We start from the raw sequence: 23355 nt of genomic DNA, 5'->3' as shown, positions 1-23355 counted from the left end.
ACCCAAACTCGTGCTCTGGTGAGCTGGAGCTGGACCTGATGCAAGGGAGGTTTTCTTTGAGCTTCGTGATCTGCTTTTTGCGTATCTGCTGGCAAGCTGGAGTGAAGGGGATGGAGATTGATGTTTGGCACTTCTGTGACATTCTGCTGGTACTAATATTAACTTGGGATGAGCAGTATATAGTTTTTGAAAATTAATGACTGGAGAACTTTTCCTGAGGTGCAGAATGACTCCTTTTCCTCCTTTCTCACTCACTGAATTTCATCCTAACTTGTGTTATTGGCAAATTTGTGTATGGCAGTTTTTTACATTTTACATTCCCCACGCATGAGTAGAAGGAAACCAATTATCAGCCTCAACTGTTGGTTTGAACTTCTCCTCACTGTGATCCATGGGAAGTGTCAAGGTACCAGAACTGGCCTATTCTAAAGATAAATTTGATTTTATGAGCTTATCAACCTTTCATAAAGAGGGTATGACTGCGTTAGCTGACTGGAAGCAGAAAACTCCCATTTAACAGCCACAACTTAGCCCATCTTGGTTTCCTTTTTAAGCCCTTTCCATTTTGCTTCATACATTTTCAGGTTAAGTGCTTAGGCTGGGCCTTTGTTAGGGTAGCAAGTGTGAATTAAAGGTGCACAGCTCTCAGCACTCACGTGTCAGTGATGACTTCATTCAAAGTGGTCTTTTCAGAGCAGGTGCTGACCTACTTCCTTTAAATTGAGTCCTCTTTCACCACAGTTAATTAATTTTTTTTTTAATTATTTTTTTCTCAAGGAGCCTGCTACATGGAAAACTGCAGTGGAGCAAAACAGGCAGCCCCTAGAAATCTACAGCCACAGGAATGTCTAGCAAGTAGAAAGCCTGTGTATTCCTCCATAAATATTTACATCCTTGTAACCAGAGGTGTGCAGGTGACATACAGCTGTATGTCTGTGATCCACAAGGGTGCTCAGCACCACCCTCCAGACTTTCACTCTAAGGAATGCCATAAGAGGTGGTTTGGAAAGCAGGCATTCAAAGGAAGGGAATTAGGGAAGTAGAAGCTGAACAATAAGCAGTGTGTAGCAGTGGTGGAACAACCCCTCCAGAGTCTTTGTTGCTCCTTCCTAGTAGGAAGCTCTTTTCTTTCAAAACACAATCTGTTGACTGGTAGGGTTATAGCAGCAGAAACTGGAGGCTTGCTTTGATTTCATTTTTTTAACTATGTTTTGAAAAATTTTCCATTTTCCCAAGTTTCAGTCTTTGTGAAAGTCAGCCTGAATGAGTTTGGTTAATGTCCCAAAACAGCTTGACACAGGGAGTGATTTGAGAAAGTGCAGTTTGGTTTTATGCTCCTGTACAACTCTCTAAAGGCAAAGAACCAGTAACAGATGTCAGAGTGTGCTGAGGAGAGTACAGTGGGAGTAGCACTTGGAACACTCTGAACTCCTGCCTGGGCTCTGCCGTGTGGGCAAGGGATGAATGAAAATGCCACAACAAGATGCAGGGCTGGGCTCTGCTTTCCAGCATCACCTGCTTCATTGGCAATATGGAACTGGTTTTCTGCAAACTGCCCTTCAATATTCAAGGCCTTTTTCTGATGAAAAAAAAAATTAAAAAATGAAATAATCTTTTTAGCACAGATGTATAAATATAAATATATAGATATGTAATATCTATATCTATATTAAGAGAGCAGAGTGGATTCTCCAGTAGTAGAACCTGATATGTCTCCCTCAGTTAAGGAATTCTGGCTGTTTTACAAAAGAAAGAAAACTTGTGGTATGACCAAGAGATTTAACTAAGGCTGACAAATCCTTGCAGAATGAGGCAATTGTTGTAATATTTTAAGAGTAAAAGAGTTCTTAGACTCCCATAGTTGGATTTTCTTTCATGGATCATGCTGAGGAAGGAGGTTTTTGCAGTAAGCAGGATGGTATATAAAAATCTTCTCTGAGAGAATATCTGTTGCTTTTATTCTCTGGCATAGATGGGTCATCAGAAGTCTGTACTATAAGTGAAAATCACTTGCAACAAGATATTTCATAGTTCACTGTCTAGCTGTCATTACTTCCAACAGTGCAGAATATATTTTATTTGATGAGTTGAGATTAACTCATTTATTTTGGAGAAAAAAAAGGGGAAAATTGCATTACAGATCATCTCCAGAAGGTCCTTCCAGCCCTTCCCCTTCAGTGAGTTTGACTTTTGTCAGCTTTGCCACTCCTTTGGCTTTGGCTATGAATGCAGGAATGACAGTTTTATTTCCTAGGTTAAAAATAAAGAAACTTCCTATTGGGAAGCATGAAACCACTAAGGAATGAGATAATATTCTGGCATGAACTGCCAATGGTAATTAAAATCTAAGGGCTTCTATGTGAGTGGATTTAAAAAATAATCTAAAGTTATTGAAGCTTTAGATTGCACTTTTGAGCCAGTCCTCTTGGTTCATCCTGCCTAATTTTTGCTGTGCTGGATGTAAAAGAACCTAGATATGTGTTCCTTTAAACAAACAAACAAAAGTTGTTATATATTATTTAAGTGCTAGGAGATTAGTCAGGAATTTCAATTGCATTTTTGATGTAGTTTCACATAGATTATCTGTCTCCATACTCCTGATAATGCCTTTTAAATTGTGGTGTTAATTGGCTGAGTCATTTTGAGGTTTTCCCTACAAAAGTCATTTTCTCTCCAAGGAGCATTGCCTGTGTCTTGTACAACACACACAGAAGAAAAATCACAGAACTGTATCATAAGCTGGGTGTAGAGCAATACTGAAAAGCTCAAAAGCTGGTATTTGCTGGGGCTGGATTTCAGTGGTGTGCTGTGGCACTGCTGGCAGCCTGAGGAGTCCTTGCTGGGAGGTTCCTGTGGCAGTGGCACTGAGCCCTCTGGGTGCTGGCTCATCTCAGGAGGAAACTCATCTTTTGGTCAGCTCCTGACGTGCTGTGCTTCATTTCATGACACCACCTGGTAAAAATGATCCTGCTTTGGGTTCCAGTCCCTTTGTTCTTACTGTAGAGATGCAAGAAAATCTTGCTAGGGCAAGAAAGGTTTGTCAGCACAGAAATGACTGGGTAGATAGTTAAGGTTCTGGGTTCTGAAAGCTGTCAGTCAGGGCTACTTTAAAGTGCTCGTACATCTTTCTGGAAAGTGGTGATTTCAGTTGTGGGCCTTTAGATGAACCTGCACAGAGTCCATCACCTGAAGGGTTCCTAAGAGCCTTCCCACCCTCTGGAAGTGAATTCATCAGACCCACTTGCACTGTCTCACAGTGCTTGGACCCCTTCCTGACCAGGACCTCATTCTGCCTCACCAAGCAGAATTGCATGTACACTCGTGAGGAAATTCCTGAAGCTGTCAGAATTGGAAGCTGGACAGCTAATTCTGAAATGAAGGTGCTTTCCGAAGTTATTTGGAAAATTCCAGAATTTAATTTTTTTTCTCTGTGAAATATATTGATTTTTGTTTCAATTAGTTCTTCTGTCATCTGAGATTATTAGACGTGGCATATGGATGTCCTAGATATGAAAGTCAAAATATTATCCTTGTTTCATTTTATTGTATTTTTAAAGAAGTATAAACAAATTAGTAAATTTGTTCTTGGTCAGAGTTTCTCCCGTTTGGGTTACAATGAAACATTTTGACAGTTTGAAGCAGAAAATATTAGGCACCTTGTGAGTAAATTGGGGAGCAGCTATTTTCAGTAGTCTAGAAACGTTATCAGAGTCTAGCACATGGGTGTTAAAAACATCTGCTCCTCTAATTGGTTCACTGAGTATTTCATTTTTCTACATGACTTGAAATGAGAAGCCATGCCATGCTGTGCACTGCTACAGCTGAAACAATGTGAAATTACAAAAAAGGTACTAAAGGCTTTTTTAAACAAAGGCTTGGTTCTTCAAACATGGCTCTTGAAACTTTGAAATTTTTGTTTTGAAACAGAAGCACTGACTTTCAGTAACCTCAAACAGTGTCTTCAAAGCATTCACACAGGAAGACTTGGAGCGGGGATAAATGATAATATTCTGTGGGTTGACTTTGAGGAAACTTAAATGCATCTGAGATACCGATTAATGTTCAGTCTGACCTGGGTGTGTGTGCCCAGCACTGTGACAGTTGTCAGCAGGTGGGAGCACAGGTACATGCACAGCACTGTTTTCTGTAAACTGCAAAGTCTTTAAAACACTGTTGCTCATTTCAGTTTAGATTATGGAAAGTTTTACTTCCCCTTTTTCCTTATTAGTAAGAGGATAATTGCCTTTTGCAATTAAAATGGGGCCTGCCACGACAGGGATCTTTGTCTTAGATACTTCTTTTTTTTTACTCAAGAAAGAGAGAGCTCTTGTGGACCTTTCAGCTTCTGTTTCTGTAAAGATGAGAGAGCTTCTGTTTCTCTTTACACTAGAAATTCAGATATAGCATGTTTTAAGTAGCAAAGTGCATAGAATCTCTGAATCACAGAATGGTTGATGCTGATGGGACCTCTTGTGATCATTTAGCCCAACTCCCTGCTGAAGCAGCCCCCTCCAGGGGATTCCCCAGAAGTGGGTCCAGTCATGTTGGAACATCTCCACAGATGGCTTCACAACCTCCCAGGGCAGCCTGTGCCACTGTGTAGTTACAGTCACACCAGACAAGAATATTTTTACCTTTAGATAGCACTTTATGTGTAGCATGTCAGGTGCTTCAGTCCCTTGATCATTTTGTTGGCCCTTCCTGGGGCTCACTGCAGTAAGCCCATGTCTGCCTTCTGCTGGAGAGCTAAGAGCTGGGCATGGCCCTCCAGACGTGGCCTCACCAGTGCTGAGATGCATGAAAATGTTGTGAACTACTAGTTATACACATAAGGACAGCAAACAGACCAAGGGGGAGTAAAGATGAGGGGGGAAATGATTTAGAATGCTTGCAGGTTAATGTTTATGCTTACATGTTGATACTTCAAGTACTCTTAAAAGCAAGTGTTTGTGCACTTTTGAAAGTAAATGTTTACATGCAAGATTCCAACCTGGTTCCATCTGAGTGTTAAGAGCTGAGATTTTGGTTGTAACTCATCTTTAGTCACAGCAGAGTGTGACATTTCTGTTTGGAAAGGCCAAATGCTGTACACTTAGGAGGAGGAATTCAGCCAATTTCAATTTTTTATTGACTGATGGAATATTTCAGGAGTAGGGGAGAGGAAGAAGTGAACATCTGCTGTGCACCTCCTCCCTTACCTCAGGTTAATATCACCATCTCCTGACATACCAGGTGATGCTGGGCTGGCAGGTTTTTTCTAGGCTTTCTGAAGGTGTATCAGCTCCCCTTGTGAAACCTGAACTCTGAATTTGAATGAAGTGGACTGGTGGACGAGTGAAACAGTGTAACAGATGATCAAGCTACTGGTTAAAATTTAGCTGATTCCTATGTGCATAAAAAAAGAAAAAAATATTTGGTGCTCTTTTCTTTATGAAAATGCAAGGGAGCTGAAGAACATTAGTTATGCCAGACTGCAGACCTTTCAACAAGCTTTCAAGTTGCAGCTGTGTGTCTGTAAACTGATGGTTCTTTTTAAGATAAATTCCCTAAAAGAAAAAAAGTAACTCAAGAAAATTTCAAGAGACAACTTGTTCTAAATCAGTAGGAACTTCTTCCTCTAGCAGACTGACATCTATTATAATCATCTTCTAAATCCAGAAGACAGGTTCTTTGACAGCTAAACAATATCTTTTTTTTTTTTTTTTCTTTTTACCCTGGAAAGTGACAAAATGAAATTCTTTCCTTACAGTTCTTTCTGTTGGAAATTGCTGCTCAGAAAGCTCACAGGACTAGTTCAGCCACTTCCATCATCTCTCTAGAAATTATCAAACTTCTCAGCCTTCTCTCTTCTCCAGTGCATGTTTGTGTCTTGTACGTGTTCTCGACTCATCTCGCAACCAATCTGATCTGGTAAACCCTAAACAGAATTCAAACAGCCCTTTAATAGCAGCCCTGTGCTGCCCAGGAGCTTCCAGCAGCTCTGTGGGGCTGGCTCAGCTCTGCAGGAGCTCTGCCAGGCTCTGCCAGGCTCCTCTGCCTCACAGCCATGGTGCCATCCACCTGGCAAAGGAGTGGGGAGAAACCGTGCTTAAAATATGGTGGGTAAAGACCTGAGGTGAGGTTTTGTTTCACAGGGGCTGGCCCCCACTTTGCACTTCAGGATTTTCTCCCATCCTTCCAGAGCAGCCCTCTCCACAGAATCATTTCTGCACAGGGTTTGTAATGCTGTTTTTCTGTTATTTTCCCTTTCAGTCTATGGTATTCACAGTAAATAGCCAATTACATTTGCCTTGTCTAAATAATTCAGTGCAGCTCTTTTAAAACCTTCCAAATACTTTGTTGAAAGGCAGGCAGTGGTCAGGGGTGTAATGTGTGGGACATCTGTGCTAATGGAAATAACCACACCTCTGTGTGCTGGGGTATCCTTCCCACCACCCCTTCACTTGCCTGTTTGTTGGCCCAAGCTATGAAATTGGGGTGCAGAACACTGAGAGTGGGACAGCACAATGTGACTGAGACCTCTGAGTTACCCAGAGGCAGAGGGCCTAACAAGCTTTGATAGAACATTTGTCTTGTTCCTGGATTTTTGAATATCAGGATATAAGCTTCTCCTTAATGTCCTGCTCCTGCCCTCTGTCTTTCTAGCTTAGGGGGAGCCTAGTCTCCAAGAATGCTTTATGTGGTGGCATCTTGCTGATAAAGAAGCCATTTGTTGAACCACCTCTTATTGTTGTGGTTGCCTTTTCATTAAGGAAAAAAAAAATAATAAAAAAAAAATTTAAGTAACAGAATTTTAGAATATTGGGGAGCTTTATACCTTAGGTATTCAGATGAGGTTAAAAAGATTCAACAAAGATGAACCTGGTTTGGATGACTTTGTAAGAGTTCCTATGGCTTCTTCTGCATTTTCTTGTTGGGTCTATTCTGCCAGGTTCCTACCTATAAATGAGCATGTTGGCAAAGGAGTAAGTAGGTATAAATAGCCCAGGAGTTAATTTAGGGCAGTTATTCATAGGAATAAGGAACTCAGAGAAAGTGACGTAGCACAAGAACATGCCAGTGGGAGTAGCCAGGAGCAAGGACCCGTTTGGCCGGGGATGGCCTTAGAGGAGCTGAAGTGAGAGGTGAGACGACGTGGCTGCAAGCTGTAGTAGGGTGTCAGAACTCAGCACAAGAGTTCCTCCCCCTCTCTGCTCCTCTGCCTCTGTTTTTATCCCTCCAGAACAGTAGCACGGACTGTTAGGATGTTGTTCGTCTTTCTGATACCATCTGTTTTCCTTGGTGGGAGGGAGGAATGGGATTCGTTCCAAGCTGTTCCAAATGTTTTTTTCCCTCATTCAGGCTGAAATTCAGATGTTCATGCTCAGCTTCTAATGCGGTTCAGTGGCACTTAGGGTACTGTACTCTGGGCAGTCCTGATCCATATGTCATTTGACCCAACAAAGCTGTACTCACCTCTGTGCAGAGATGAAAAGGGCCCAGGAGGGTGGCTGGACAGTGGAGCTGTCCTCCTGTTCCTTTGCTGCATGGACAATCTCCTTTCTCCTGTGTTGACTAAATGCTTTCCCTCAGCTTTTGTTCAGCTTTTGTTCCAGTTCTGTGTGATCTCTACCTGCTCCTACATGTCTTCTCTGTAATCTTCTTGACTACTGGTGATTTTTCATGCCTTTCCAGGTTCTTTCTTGTCCCACTCCAAATTCTCTTTATTTTCCCCTCCATTAAAATAACAGACAGTGTTCTCATTTCCTCCTCAGCTTGCCCAGCCTCATTTTTAGATCAATGTATTTTTTGTCAACAGTCCTGTCTGAGCACAGTGGTGTTCTTTCCTGCTTTATTATTATTTTTCCCATTTCAGTCTGCGGTGATGTGACTTCAGGTCACTGAACCTCACCAAAAGGCTGAGAGACTGGCTCTGTGCTTAGGCCTGCAAAGTGCTCCTCAGGACTTTGTCCTGGCTTTTGCAATGTCTTCTGCTGAGAGCTTTCTGCCAGCCCCTCTGCTGCATGACAGCCCTGTGTAAAACTGTCAGAAGCAATTGAGCTGGGAGCTGGCAGGGCTGTGGATGGAAAGGCCTTGCAGCAGTTACAGTTAAATGCTGTTCTTTATCTCTGCAGCCACTCAAGCCATGAGCAATAACAACTCTGTTGGTGCTGTCTCATTCCCTCATGTCTTCTGGTGGTGCTTCAAAGATATCCTTGCTTACCAGTCAATAGATGGAATTAAATAGTTAGATTGTTAAAAAAAAATAATTTGTTTGGTTTACATTAAGCCCTGGTAGAATGTGGGGGTGTTTTTGGCCTTTTTTAGATTATGGAGGGATTTAATTTGTATTTTGTTATTACAGAACACAAAGAAAGAATGCATGTAATTAAATGTCAGCAGAATCATCTCCAAGTTACAAGAGACAACCACCCACAGTCAATTAGTAAATAGATGATTTCTAATTTCTGTATCTGTAGTGCTGTTTGGTAATCACCCAACTGAAGACTCTGATGTACAGAACTCAAGTGTATGGGGTTTGGTTTCAGTTCCTGCTGTGGACAGCCACATCCATCCAGCAACCTTTTTCCTCATCTCTCTGTGTCTCACAAAGCAAATCAATGTAGACAGAGACTGAAAAGTGACAAAGCATCTTTCAACTGATGAATTGCAAACATGTTATAAATATTTCAATATAAATTAGCAGTAAGGTGTTTTGATGAGTCAGGCAAAAACAAGAGGAGAATGTCAAATGCAGAAGAGCACTTGAGTAGATATTGTGGACCACATTCTGATATGATGCTCATGTGCAGAGATTTGTCAAGACAGTTTTTCACAATTGTCAGTAGAAATGTGGCTGGAATAATTTAATTTGAAACAAACTGAAATCATTAACTGTCTAGATAAATTTATGTAACCTTCAGAAAAAATCTTGATTGTTGGCTTACATTGTAAGAAGGACAAAAATAGGGAGTATCCAGATTGATTATGGAAGAAGATCTACCAAATGCTATGTTGATGCAGGTCAGAAACACAAGTTAAACCTTTATAAAATGCATCTGCTTGAGTGGCATCCTGGAGCAGATGAAATATTATTGGTGGTTCCTGTAAGAATTAACCTGAACATTTTAAGCTGGGGTAATAATACCTTAACAAATATTGATCTGAAGATTACGGCTCCAGTTCAGCTCCAGTTCAGTCAGAGCACAGCTCTGCAGTTTTATTTGTCATGAGCTTAGTACCTGCTTCAGTGGAATTTTTGCTTTGGCTTGTAGTTGTCCAGATGATTGTAATGCTCCATTACCTGATCCAGAAAGCGGGGCTGTAAAATCCCATCATTTTGCTCCTTCAGTTGAGGACAGGAAATCCCATATTTCAGTTCCCTCTGGCTTACAGGGAGGAGGCTGGAGGCCAGGCTTGCACTCCTTCAGCCCCTGGGCAGGCTTTCCAGTGGAACTTGGATGTCTGGTTATACCTCTCTGCCAAGAGCCTGTTGCTGCTTATGTACAGCTAAGTCTTCATTTAGCAGGTGTGTGGATGCTCCAATATTGCTTAGTTCTTTGTCCACACTTTGATAATCTTGTTTCAGGCTGTGAGAAGTGCCCCTGGACTTTGAGCAGGCTTTGGGTTTGCTCCAGGGAGGTGTCTCAGGCTCAGAAAGGTGTCTGCTGAACTCAAGGAGCTGAGACAACAGAAGAGCTGCTGTTCTGTAAGAGTGAGCAGTCTGCAGTGTAATTACCCCCTCCAGATGAGAGCGTGGCTGAGTGAAGGACCTCGGGAAAAACAAAACAAAACAACACCAAATCATTGTTGCTCTGTGGAAAGAGTGTGGCAAAATCCTTGAGTCTTCCCAGGCTGTGAGATCCACACCTGCCAGTTCTGCTGATGTGAGGAAGCCTCCATCAAGCATCAAGCCCTTGTGTTGCTGGAATGGAACAATTGGGTACAGCTCTGGTTGATGATCCCAGTTTACAATGAAAGTGATAAAATTCTCTGCAGAAAGTCATTGCTAAGATTGCATAATTGGGCATTAAAGTTCTGATTATACTTTACAAACTCCGGGACTTTGTTAAAAACCTGACATTCCAATGTACTGAATTTCAGTGTTTGACAGCTCAGCTGTGAGAATTTTTTTAGAGAACATTTGTACCATAAGAACAGCATGTTAATTGACTAAAAAAAACTGGGACAGATTAATCATGGGAGGGATCTCGATACTTAAGAGAATGTAGTTCTAGAGCCCTCTGCTGATGGGAACCTTTAGAAATGCAGATCTTTTCAAATGCTGCTTTTGGCCTGGATTATTCATCCCTGAAGGAGGGGAGGAATAAATCCCTGCACTGTGGCTTCTTCGTGGTGCTCACCAAAAAGGAACCTCAAGAACTGGGTTGCTCCTGAGCTTCCACAGGGCAGAGACAGAGGTGGGGTGGATCAGCTGCTCAGTGTTAGGTAGCAGGTGTCTCTCCAGGCACAGGTCGGGGTGTCAGCATGGGAATTTTGCAAGGATCTCACTTCTCATTCAGGAGCAGCTGTGGCAGCAACAAGAGCAAGAGATTCTGCAAAAAGTGATCAGGAAATGGCTGAGTGCTACTGATTCATGCACTGAAAGAGTACAGAGAATAGACATGAACCAGAAAATTTAGCAGCTGAGAATATATACCAACAGCTTAATCCTTCCCCACAAACACTGAAGCAGTATTTGTATTTTACAGCCTGCCTTCCTGGTTTTGATTTCTTTTTCACCATTCTGGGTTGAACACAAGCCCCTCACAGCCTGGTGCCTTGGAGCTGGGAGTGGTTTCATTGCCTGTACAGGAGGATGGAACAAAACAGAGATGTTAATTTTCCAGGATGCCCCTAAACATATTTGTTCCTATCCCTCCTGCAGAGTGAACCTGGCTTTTGAGGTGCCCAAGTATCTCAAATATTGTCCTGCCCATTGTGTGCAGCATGTTAAGCTGACTGACCTAAGCTGGTAAGACTCTTTGGACTGGGATATGGAGTTTACATCCACAAACTTTATTGGTTTGTTAAATTTGTTCTTAAAACAGAAGCTGGTTTTGTACCCTTGCAGAGTAGAAGCCCTTGCTTCTTGTTCTTCAGGAATCTTTAGAGTAAAAAGAGGTCTAGAAAGGCTTTTTTTTTTTCATATTTATAAAGCCAAGGCCTTCTGGCACGATCATTGACTTGGAAAAGAGAGGAGCTGGCCTAAATTTGCCCTTAAATCTGCCATTCTCTTGCAGCTGGCACTGGCAAAACATGTTTAACTGCAAACAGAATAAAATTCAAAATGCATTTAAGTGTAAAAAACTAGGCTTGAACAAGCAGTGAAGGATTAGTCTCATTTGCCATAGCATAATTTACTTTTTCCAAAACAATTTTGCATTGTTCCCCATCTTTTCTTCTCTCCCATGTTCCTTCCCATGCCTTTGGAGCCGTTTCTCAGGGTTGCCCCTTGCTGCTGGGGTGAGCCTTGCAAGACTTTAAGGAGCAGTCGATGTGGCTGGACAGAAAGGGCAGATTTTTCCTTTGAGTTCATGCAAAAGATTTGTAGTTCTGCAATTATAGAATAATAGAGTATTTCCTGAAACGAAATGAACTTCTTCTAGTTTGTTTCATATTTTAAACTCTGAAGGTGAAATACACAATCCTCCTGGGTTCTAAGGGGCTTTAATCAATGGTGTCTGTGGGCTTGATTTTCACAGCCCAAGGTTAGTGATAGGACAGTGTCAAGGGGAAAGGGCAAAATTCAGATTTTATGTCTCAATTCAGGCTAAAAATAAGCAAGTAAGAAACACAGCAGCTGCAATGTGGATTGAGGTAGAGGAGATGTACTCAGGTATTCATGGGCAGTCTGGTATTTACAGAGGAGAAATGTTTAGATGTAAAAGATGTTTAGATGTAAGATTTTATTCTCGTATTCAAGCAAGCGATTGCCATGGATACTTGTGGGGATTCTGTGTTTAAGATTTCACTTGTGCTGACATTTTGATGCACAGATACAGGCTTTTGCATCTTGATAACCCCACTGGTGAACATACACACAAGCAGAAGGCAGCTCGGGTACGTGGCATAAATGGGTGTGGTGAAATGAGTGGGGGCACTGGAAAAAAGTGCCTCTGTAGCCAGGAAAGAGGAGAGAGTACAAGAGGAAAGAGGAACTGGTGGGCAATAAAAGGCTTTATATTTTTCTTGGCAAAATTTAAGGCCTAATATAGAGAGAAGGGAGAGTAAGCAGAAGGGAAAAGCTTTTTAGTCATGTGTGAACAATGGTAAAAATTAAGTCATGTTTGTGCAGTTCAGTTGGAGAATGTGAATGCTTATATAGAAGCTCCTAGAAGTGAAAGTAGCTAAGCAGTAAAGAAGCCAGCCTGATTATTGGAAATATTTGCTGTAGTGTGTAACTAAACCACCTGCAAGGGGTTGGGGAGGTGAAGGTGTGAGCCAGAAGAGAGGTCTGGAGGTAAGACCCATGTCTGGGCTCTGAAGGACAAAAGGGGATGGAGAATGAATCAAGAACTCTGTTAAGATGAGGAAGGAGAAGATGGGGCAGATGAGAAGCTGTTGCTGGTAGAAGACCAGAAAACACTAAAGGACTTGGATGGGAATGGGTTATGCAGAATACAGGAGCATAGCAGGAGATGTTGAGAGGAGAGAGAAGATAAGCAAGAGAGGTCAGGGAGTAAGCAGCACTTCTGACACTTCAGAGGGGAAGAGTTGCAGTAGGTGATGGTGAGGTGAGATGTCTCCACACAAGGGGAGCATGGTGAAAAAGGCAATAAGGGATCAAAAAAGGCTCAATAATATGGAGTGTGATAGGAAGAAGTGCCTGCTCCAGGGCTGTTCAGAGAAGAACAAGAAGAAGTCAAGAGGAGGAAGATGAGAGCTTCAGCAACAGGAGGGGACACCTTGAAAAATACAAGGAGCAGTAGGAACAGTCAGGGGTGACACTGAGTGACAAAGGCTGTCTCAAGGTGCAGTTTCACTGGTGGACAAGGAAAGCTGACATGGAATCAGAACTGTAGCTTTTTTATGATTAACAAATTTCTATTTTTTTGAAAAGGAAAAGGTTTTTGAAAAAGCTTTGTGGCTGGTTATGAGCACTTACCATTGTGAGCCACAAAATCTGCATTTTCCAGGCAGTTTGTTATATGTATTTCAAATGTAACTGTGCTTTGGAAGTACAGATATCTAAACAAATAGGTGGTGTGACATGTTGAAAATGAACTTCATCTCCCTCAATTTTGGGCTTCAGTTCTCTCTGCTCCAACGTGGCTGCATCACACATGCTGAGCAAGGCAGCAGTAAGAGCAAGGAAGAGAAAGGCCCCTTGTCCCAGCACATCTCTCTGCCTGGGTTCTTTCAGAAGATCAGCTTTCATTGTGAGTCACAGTTGTCACTTTTAATGCAAACTTCCTTTTCTAGCTGCAGTTTGTAGTTGTGTGTTGTTATCTGTGGAACTTCCATTCTGCAAGCTCAGCAAAATGCACACAGCTTTCCTGTAGTAAGCTCCTGCTAAGCTGATTAATGTGTCAGGAATAATGCAGCCAGATTGTGATGTAAACCATTGAAAAGTAATTGGGTATTCTGTATGAGGCTGTTCCTCTGTGAGGGAGAAGCTCAGCTGTAATGAAAGTTATGTAGCTCATATTTAAATACCAGTTTGTTTGGCTGAGGTTTTTAGCAGATAGATTATGATTCCTGTACTGTTCCTGTGGATAGCAGTTCAGCCACCATACAGGGAGCAAAATCCATTACTCCATAAGGCAAGAAATAAAGCATATTTCCTACTAAATTTCATACCAGATCATCTTTTAAACTAAGGGATTTCTTCAAGTAAGAGCTGAAACACATCAAAGATCTAAGTTTAAATGTAAATTTCCCAGTTCCCAGAAAGCCTACTTTCCAAAGAAGGCTATTCCTCATCTTCATTTATTGGGATTCTCTACTTCTTAAATGTCTGCAGGGCTCATCATCAAACTGATTGTAATTTCTAGCAGTAAAGAGCATAATTATTACTTTCCAGCGTGTGCTACTAATATGCAATGAATAATTGAAATTCTGTCAGTTCTTGCAGAAAAAGAAACTGAAAAACCTAGAGTCTTCCATAAGGACAAAACCCCACAGAGCAGCTCAACTTTTGTTGTGTGTGTCACTAAGCAGTTTTTGTTCTTGCAATCATCACTGGCTGAGGTTAAGATGACCCCAGAAACAGTTACTCAGAAAATATCACTTAGGAATTTCAAGGCAAGCCTGGGAGTCACTTTTAATTGAAATCAAAGACTGTGTTACCATAAAAAGTAGAGATTGGATCCTGTGTCACAGGGGGACATTAAAGGTCTGGTTGTTCAAAACTGACTGATATTTTGTAGAAATAATTCTGTCTTAAATTTTACTTTACTCTTTTTGCAAAGTGCCCAGATCTCAGGATGGTAAAGTCGTAAGTGACATCCCAGGTCTTGTAGCAAAGAGAGAAAATTACCTTGCTCAGAGCTGTATGGAACTTTCTGTGAGCAACGTTCTCAGGAGACAAAAGGTGAAGGCAAAATCTGCTTATTCATGCTTGGTTGTTTTACTCTAGGATTAGTGAAATTAAATATGAACTTGAATGCAGAGTATTGCAATGGAAATATAATGAAGAGAATTCAATTAACCAGCCATTAAACAGTATTTCTGAATAAGATATGCTGCTATCATGGTATTTCAGTGCAAGAAAACAATTCAGATTTCACAGCCTTCTTTTTGATAAGACATGTTCCCCTTTGGAAGCATTCTGATAATTCTGCTATTGTGTTTTATCCTTTGGAACCATAGCTTCTTAATCTTTGGAGGCAGATTAATGGAAACTATTACAAATGGCTTCTACAAACTAAATATTTAAGTTGCTATATTTGAGTTATCGATTAACACATAAAATTGGTATTTCTTACTCAGTCACCTGGCTGAAGGGTGAAGCTACAGTAGAATTTGCTTCTTGCTTCCAAACAGGATGAGGAAGACAGTAACCTAAAAAAATGCATAGTGACTTCTGGTGGAGAAAATCAGGTATGAAGGAAAGAGATTTGATCAAAGCCAAGCAGTGCACTTTCTCCTTTTAAAAACACACTAATTGGAACCTTGCTAAAAATCAGACCCTAATTGGAAGGCAAGTTTTAGGATGTTTTTCTCTGCCTGGCCAGCTGCCAGGTGTGACTCTGGTCAGAGCTGGGTATCTGCTGAGCAGAGCCTTCCTCTGAAATCCTGGAGCACCCAACCTCAGAGCCCTGCCTCTAAGTCTTCCTGTCTTGGCCCTGGTTCCCTTCCTGCATGGATCTTATCATTGCTTTAGGAAAGCAGACTAAATTGCCTTTCTTCCTTTTTTCTTTCTCTACATGGAAAGACACTTTCACTCTGCAATTTTATTTACTTTAGCAGAAACGTTGGGAAAAGAGTCACCCACAGAGTCTCACTTGGGTTCTCTTTAGCAGCTCGTAATAACTAAGAGCAAAGATGGGTTTGAAGTCTTGTCCTGTGTTGAGCAGAGCACATTTGAACAAATCTGGTGGGGGCTGTTGAAGGTGACAGAGGGAATGGCTGGCCAGCCAGGCCTTGGCTGGGGGTGACAGAACCAACCTGTCCACACAAATCTCCTGCCTCCTGACCACTTGCTTGTCTGCAGGGATGTGCCTGGGTCTCCCCTCCCAGGAGCTCCAGTCACCAGCAGTCTGTGTGACACTGCCCTGCACGTCTCGTGCAGACAGGGGCACTCAGGATTGCAGAGGTCTTGGTTTAGAGGCACCCAGGGATTCTGACCTTGTGCTCTGGCTGGAAGCAGGGTGACAAAAACCTCAAAAGCCTCTTCGCTTTGACTCTCAAATATGTTCTGGTTTGCAACCTTCAAGAGCAATCCAAGCCCACTCAGTGCTGTGCAAGCATCTTCCTGAGACACACCTGGGCCCCCTTCTCCAGGGGGTATTTCCAAACTCTCTTCACTTTTCCTACACGTGGGAAGCAAAGGTGTCTGGGGGGTTGTTTCCAGTGAAGAATTGGAACGTCTCCTACAAAAGCATTGCTGCACCTTTCCCTCTGGATCAGCTCAGGGGAACACAGAAAATTTTCTAGGTGGCATTTGGTTTTAGGGAAGATGGATTTCAGGCACAGAACAGGCAAATTACGTTACCTCAGAACTCCTCTTTGAATTATCAAATTGTGGAAAATATGAAAAATAGCAAGCTGTAGGAGCTTACATAACCCTAATTCTCATGTCACAAGGATGGTATTACTGCTAGAGAGAAAAAAGTCTTGACTAGAATAAAAACAGAAAATGGAGGAATTAAGAGTTATGCATCTGAGTAAGCAAAGAAATAAGTGAGGAAAAACTCTCACAGAGCTTCATAAAAGACAGAGCTAAGATGCTGGACACAAAGATGGACACAATGGAAAGGTGAACAGCACATTTACAACATAAAAGCTGGATGAGGAGGGCCCTACATTTTCTACATTTAAAAAAAAGAAAAAAAAAAAAAGGTATCTAAATTATTAATAGTGCTGTGTTTCTAATTGAAAAGTTGTACCCCAAATTAGGCTGATTCTGAGAGCTTTGAAGTTTCCTGATTAATACAGTGACCCAGACTGCAAATGGACAGGATGCAAATGATTTAAACAGCACACAGAACTAATTAAAAAAGAGAAAAAATAAAAGTGGATGTCTGGCCAGTGCAGGGAGAGTATCAGTGGGGAAAAGGCTCTTGGCAGAAGGAAATTTGGGGACTGTTTAGTGGTTGCTTTATTTTTTTTAAAAATTGCAGCCTTATGCTCAGCTTTATTCCATCTCATGTGCAGAGTCCCTATTATCAAATCTCTTTGATAGAGAAAATAGGACATAAATTCTGATCTGCTGGAACCACCTCTGAATCCTTCCTAAGGACAGAGGAGGGATACCACCTCTTCTGTATCACAAACCACCAAGGCCTTTGTTTCACAGAACAGGGGTTTTATGGTATTTGAAGGAAAAAAGAGGTACTGCCAGCAACATATGTGGTGTCCACTTTGGAGGTGCAGGTTGTTTGGGGCTGGGTGGGTCTCCCAAGGAGCTGCTCTCTGCTTTTATCTCTTCTGTAGTGGTGAAAGTCCTCTGGAAAACCAGAAGGGGATGATGGAAACTGACTGGGTTAGGGATTGAGAGAATTGTGGTTCCTAAGCTTGATAGTTAACTCATTGCAAAGAGCCAACATACCAACAGGTTGGTGGTGTTGATTATGCTGATAGTAAGAGAAAGAAAAAAGGAACAGAAAAATCATCACTTGTTTGAGCTGTATGACAAAGAAATCAGTGAAGCAAGTTGGCTGCTGCTCTGAATATAATTAATATTTTCTGACCCCCTGGGCAAATGTTGCCATTATGACTCATTTCAGCCTTGTGATGCCCTCATTCAGACCTTTAAGTTCTTTATTTTCCATATCCCACAGTAACTTTCTAGCAGTACCAGATCACTTAAATTTCACAATTTCTTACAGTTTTTGAAGGAAATTTCAGGAGTCTGGCCAGTTTCTGTGTGAGGCCTTGTCAGACAGCACAGGCTGGGCCCACAGTACTTATTTACTACCTCTTGGTTTTCTTCCTCTTTGAATTACAGCTCAGGCCATTGGCTATGGCCATGATTGGGGAACCAAGACCTCCCGAAGATAAGAACACTTTAAAAAAAAAAGTTACATCAAAAACTTGTTTGGCAGAAAAAACAAATCCATCGTTAATCTGTAGTGGAATAGCTGAAAAAAAAAAAGCTGATTTATACTGCCAACTGGACAGAGGCAAATTCTGCTGTTCTTTACAGTAGCATTTTAACTTCTTATTTTCTTGGTATATTTACTTGGCACTTCAGAAAAATATGTTGGGAAGCTATTGCCTGCTTCTAAGACTTCAAATTGCCTACAGTGGTTTCAAATGAGTTGGTGTTAGGGCAGAATTCAGGGCTGGAAGGGTGTTCTGCAGTGCTTGGGGTGTTACCATACAGAGGTCCTGGGGCCAATCTTTATCTTCTACAGGTATCCATTGAAAAAAAAATAATAGAAAAAAAGTTGATTGTTGTAAAATGTAGATTCTTTTTAAATGAAGGGTTACATAGCATTTGTTTAAAGCATGAGCTCCCTAAAATTCAGTGGTAATTCATCTCCCCAATACAGTATTTGGGAATTCCTATTTTAAATGCACTCTCAACAAGCAATCATGTGAATTCTGAGGTAATTTGAAACTAATTTGCAGTTGCAAGTCTTTCAAATTACTTTCCCCACAATTGCCACTTGCTGCTTGTTCTCACTTTTTTTTTAACACTGGTAATGGAAAAGTAAAGCATGTTGAAGATAATACTTGGTATATTTAGGATAAAACTAAACTGATTAGATAAATATTCAGGCAGATATGGCATTTTTAGCTGTGGCTTTTTAAAGTAAATTTTTAATTACTTTGTGAAGGGAAAAAAGAAAAACTACTTCATCTGATGATGTGTAGGCCCATTGCAGAGGAAAAAGCTTCTGAGATGAAAAAATAAATTCTTCCATCTTCTGAAAAAAAATGCTGCCTCTCCTGTCCTTTCAAGATACTTGAAGTTTTGAAGTTTGTTGAGCTATTTTGTTCCATATTTAAATCCCAGTTTTGTGAGCCATACAGCAATTTTCTCTGCCTCTCTCCTGTCAATAGGTATGGAGAACATCTTCTATCATGGTTGCTGAGAAACAGGGATTAATGATTTTACTGCATAAAGATCTGTTCTTTGAGAAGAGATCAGATTTTATTGTAATTAGTTTCCATAAAACTTCTGGGTTTTTTAGATTAAGGATTTTCTGCATTAAAGAATAAACTGCAGATAATGATAATGAGATGCTTGCATGAAGCTGATAAACAGCAGTTTATAGTTATGCTTCTTCCTGGTTTCTTTTATTCAATAAAGAATACATTTTTAAAAGGCTTTCAGACAGCAGGTAGTAGCATTTTTAAGCTTTTGTGGGGAAAAACATGCTTGTGTTTCATGTTGTTTTTCTGAATTGCTGAAACAGGGTACATTACAGTTTGTTATGGGTGCAATGGTATAGAATTAATTACTCGTTAGGATGTTAATAGATTTCTTTAATTGGAGTCACAAAAAAAATCACATAAAACTGTATGGACATCCCATCCTAGTTCTTTTCCACTGGAAAAACTCCTGGTGTTGCCAGTGGCTGTGCAGGACAGTCCCTGTGGCTGTCCCATGCTGGCAATGCAGTGTTCTTGTCTGTGGGACTGACCAACCTGAAATGGCTGGGATTGTGACTGATCCCCATCTTGTAGTGAGACCTATCACATGGCACACAGGGAGATCAGCTGGGGAGGAGAAGCTGTGGGGAACTCCATTCCTGTCCCTACTTGAACTGGGGAAAAGCCCCAGGCAGTGGTGTTCCCCTGAGGAAGCAGGAGGCCTCTCCACCTTTCCCTGTCCCTGGCAGGGCATGAGGAGCTCCCTAAGGCAGTGACAGCTCCAGTGGCCACCCCAAACCTTGGGAGGTTGCCTTGCTGCTGACTGCTGGGCTTCTCGAGGAGCAATCCTCTTACAGGCAGTAAGAGCTTTATGAAAATGATAAAAGCATAAAATGTAGGTAAGAAAAGTGTAATTACCAAAGCTGGCATTAGTGCAGGGTAGGAATTAATAACACTGAAATTAATAGAGTTTAATTACCATTAGTCCACGGGGCATGAAATTTAACTCCTTTCAGTCGTACCTTAGGCCCTGTAATTCTGTACTGGTGCTGTCTGAAATGATTACAAAGAACAATATACATCCCAGGGGATCTTTTTTTTACCACATTTTTTAGCATTTTTGTTTGTTTTCTTTTTAACTGCAAAGGAGAACCATTGGAGCAGACTATGGACATGTGCACACCTACTTCTGATTCAGACTTTCTCATTCTTGCAGCAGTTTCTGCAGTGGAGTTACTTCTTACTACTTTTTCTCACAAAATCTTAGCAATGCACCTTAACTCAGCTTTAAAAGCCTTTCTTATTCCACTATTGATCTTTTCTTACGTACAAATCACTCATCTATCCAGTTCCTGTTGTGGTTTGGGGCTTTCTCTTGAAGAAGACAGTTTCAACAGATGACCACTTGATCCCACTGGCCTGATTTATTGTGCAGAAGGGTCTTCCCATAGCTTTGAAGGAAGACAAAGTAATTAAATTACTTTTGTTTATAATCTGCAGTGTTTTCTTTCTAATTTTCAAAACCATTTTCTCCAGAACAAGAAATGGCAGGTATCTTTACAAACTGCACTAGTGGAAGCACTTTTATTTACATAAGCAAAAGGAGAAGCTCTTTAAAATGCTTGTGCATTTTTGCTATTTTTAGTGCCTTTTCATCACCTGACTGTTTGTGCACTCTCTAGCTGTTCTGTGCTGGTGTGATTGTTCTGAGTTTCTATTCAAATGAAACCTGGGGTTTTTCTAATGTGTGTGCCTACAGCAGAGAATAATGCAAAGCTAAGTGCTTTGTAATGCCTCTGGGAAGAACGGCTTTTGGAGTCATTTTTGCAGTACATGTCAGCGTTCAATTGTTCATTACCTTCAAATAGCTTAAAAAGCTACAAATAATTTGATATTCTAAGGGCATTTATTTTGACTGTGTCAAGGTTTGAAACTGGCAATTGCAAAGGCTGCTTCCCATGCCTGGAGCCAGAGGCTGTGGAGCCTGAGGGCTCAGTTTGGGTTTCTCGTGCTGTCCCTGGGCAGTGTCTCTGTGGATCTGGTGCACCCAGAGGAGCTTTGGGAAGGTTTGGGAAGGTTTCTGGAACTGAGGATGCAGCCCAGGTTGGTGGCTGTGCTCATGCTGCACCTCTTGCTGCTTCCCAGGGTTGCTGAGGTCAGGAGGAGCTGCAGCTGGTCCTGAGGCCAGGTAGAACATGGTGCCAGGTGACTAAGCTCAGGTAGCAATGGCCAGAGCTGCTTCCAGCCAGGTGAGCTGATGGCATGGGATGTGCCATGGTGCTGGAGCAGAGGGAGTGAAAAGGATTTTACTGTGAAGGTGCTGAGCCCACGTTCCCCCAGAAGCTGTGGCTGCCCCATCCCTGGCAGTGTTGAAGGTTGGATGGGGCTTGGAGCCCCCTGGGCTGGGGGAGGTGTCCCTGACCATGGCAGGGGGGGGTACTGGGGGGGCTTTAAGGTCCCTTCCAACCCAAACCAGTCTGTGGCTCTGGTTTAGAGAGAGCAGATAACATGGCAGTCAGAGCAAGCCTTGATCTGAGAAAGAACTGGGGGCACTTGTGGTGAGGTGGGCTGTTCTCCTCCTGCATTTATCTTGGAGTGGAGCTCTGGGACTTTTCCTGCCTTAAATAAAAAGTGACACATGTAAAATTCTTTGAAGCTGAGAAAATGATAAAAGTAATTTCCTCCCAAATGGGCTGGAAATGGGCCATCAGAGCTGAAGCTGCAGAGGCAAGAGCCTTGTTTCCAGAGGAGCATTAGGAGCAATATTAAAATAAACATTATTACAGAAAGCTTTGAGTGCCAGTCAGGAACCACAGAGTTCTGCATGAAATCTGGCTGGGGATCTGACTGTGGAGGGAACTTAAATGAAGAACATCCAAAAATCAAAGTTCACAGAGTAAATTTGGGTGGTGTGTGTCAGTTTCAGCTGTGTGGCTGCTCACGTTCTGCAGGGGACTGTACTGCTGAGCTGAAATAAAACTTGTAGAATTTCTGATTTCTTATCTTGGAAATTAAGAGCTGCTTCTTTCATACCTTTTCAGACCTTTAGGTACACTTTATTACTGTAATTGAGATACAACCCTTATGTTACAGCCACAAACTTGGCTTCTGGTCAAGCTGAATTACAAAATTCCTGTCCCCTTTTCTCTGGCTTTACCCCTAAGGCAAAAGCAGCAAGGCTGTCATTGGCACTGCCAAGTGAAAAACCAGCTGCACTCTGCTTTCACTGTTTCATTTATTTCAACATCTCAGTCTCTTTGAGAAGATGAGAAAACAGTATTTGTCCTGGCAGTATTTGTGTGCTCATCTCATTGGGGCTGCCAGAGGCAGGATAAGTGCTAATGGAACTGAAACAAGGAAATGAAACATTTTAGTATTTTATTTACCTTGAAAATATCAATGGATTACATGATAAAGAAATCAGAGAGAATCGTGAATGGAGCATTATAGGACAGATTAATTTACTTTTTGAATCTTACATTTTTGGAGAAATGATATCTTAAGCAATATGAATTATCCCCACTGGTATTTTCCAGGAATATCCAGTTACTTTTTCACTGGCATCCTGTGAAAGAGGATCCTGACAACCTTTACTTTGATTTACTTAGACTAATTTGTGCATTCTTTTCATAAATGTAACTCAAAACATTGTAAGTGGTTTGGAAGACAGGAGCTGAAGGTTTAGCCCTTCTTCTCTTTGTGGTAATATGCTTCAGGTCAGCCTGATTTATCTCTGAGCACAGCAAAATAACTCCTAAGGCTGTCAATATATACCACAGATTTGCAGCCTGCTTGACATGTATGAAATCTGCTCATTGAGTGTTCTCTCAATTCCAGAGTAATGAGTTAAAGTATTTTTACTCTACTGCAGAATATTTTGGGTTACTTCTGTACTAGTTTTGGAACCAATTAAGTTCATACGTCCTTTTCTTCATTCATATGCTTGAAAAGACAGTGAATGTAATCAGGTAGTAACTGTGGAGAACTAAGAAACTCTGAGCTCAGATAAAACAGGTCTGAGCCCATGTTGCCAGGGAGAATCAGAACCAGATGGTTCTGCCTGATTCACTGCAGTGAGCAGAAGCCTCAGCTGTACCTGGGCTGGCAGAGGTGTTCCCACAGGTCGGGTTTACACAGTGGCTCCCATTGCTAAGGACAGTGACAGCTGCGGATGCTCTTGGCACGCTCACTAATAATTCTACAGAAACAGTCCTCCAGCTGTTGATAGCTCCAAACCACTGTTTTGTTTTCCCCCTTGTTCCTCCAGTATGCTGTTTGGAGATGAGCACCAAAAGGAAAATCATCGGGCGCTTGGTGCCGTGCCGGTGTTTCCGCGGGGAGGAGGAAATCGTCTCGGTGTTGGATTACTCTCACTGTGGCCTGCAGCAGGTGCCAAAGGAGGTTTTTAACTTTGAACGGACCTTAGAGGAGCTTTACCTAGATGCCAATCAAATCGAAGAGCTACCTAAGGTAATGTTGTTGTGCCTCTCACACAGATGTCCCAGTTGTGTTCTTAATTGTGTATTCGGAATTAGGGCTTGCTCCTCACCAGGGCTCCTGCTGGCTGTGGGCAGAGCTGTGGCTGTTACCTCCTGGGGCTCCAGCATGTTGTCACCCATGGCTTTTCTGCCCTTTCTGAAGAACCCAAGCAGCTGAGCCACCATTCTC

General features: G+C 41.8%; 1 protein-coding gene across 10 annotated transcripts in view; it reads left to right on the top strand.

Moving 5' to 3' along the window:
- Positions 1-23355, top strand: part of LRRC7 (leucine rich repeat containing 7) — a 143070-nt gene that overhangs the window by 53833 nt on the left and 65882 nt on the right. For all 10 annotated transcript variants that reach the window (XR_011726985.1, XM_071749853.1, XM_071749851.1 and 7 more), the window contains exon 2: positions 22955-23157. Coding sequence is in view for 9 of the 10 variants with exons in the window: in XM_071749853.1 (XP_071605954.1) it covers positions 22955-23157 (203 nt within the window). In the remaining variant the exon portion in view is untranslated. The remainder of the gene's footprint in view (positions 1-22954; positions 23158-23355) is intronic.

Source organism: Heliangelus exortis, chromosome 8 (genome assembly GCF_036169615.1).
Source record: "Heliangelus exortis chromosome 8, bHelExo1.hap1, whole genome shotgun sequence".
Lineage (NCBI taxonomy): Eukaryota > Metazoa > Chordata > Aves > Apodiformes > Trochilidae > Heliangelus > Heliangelus exortis.
This window is presented reverse-complemented; position numbering and strand designations above follow the sequence as displayed.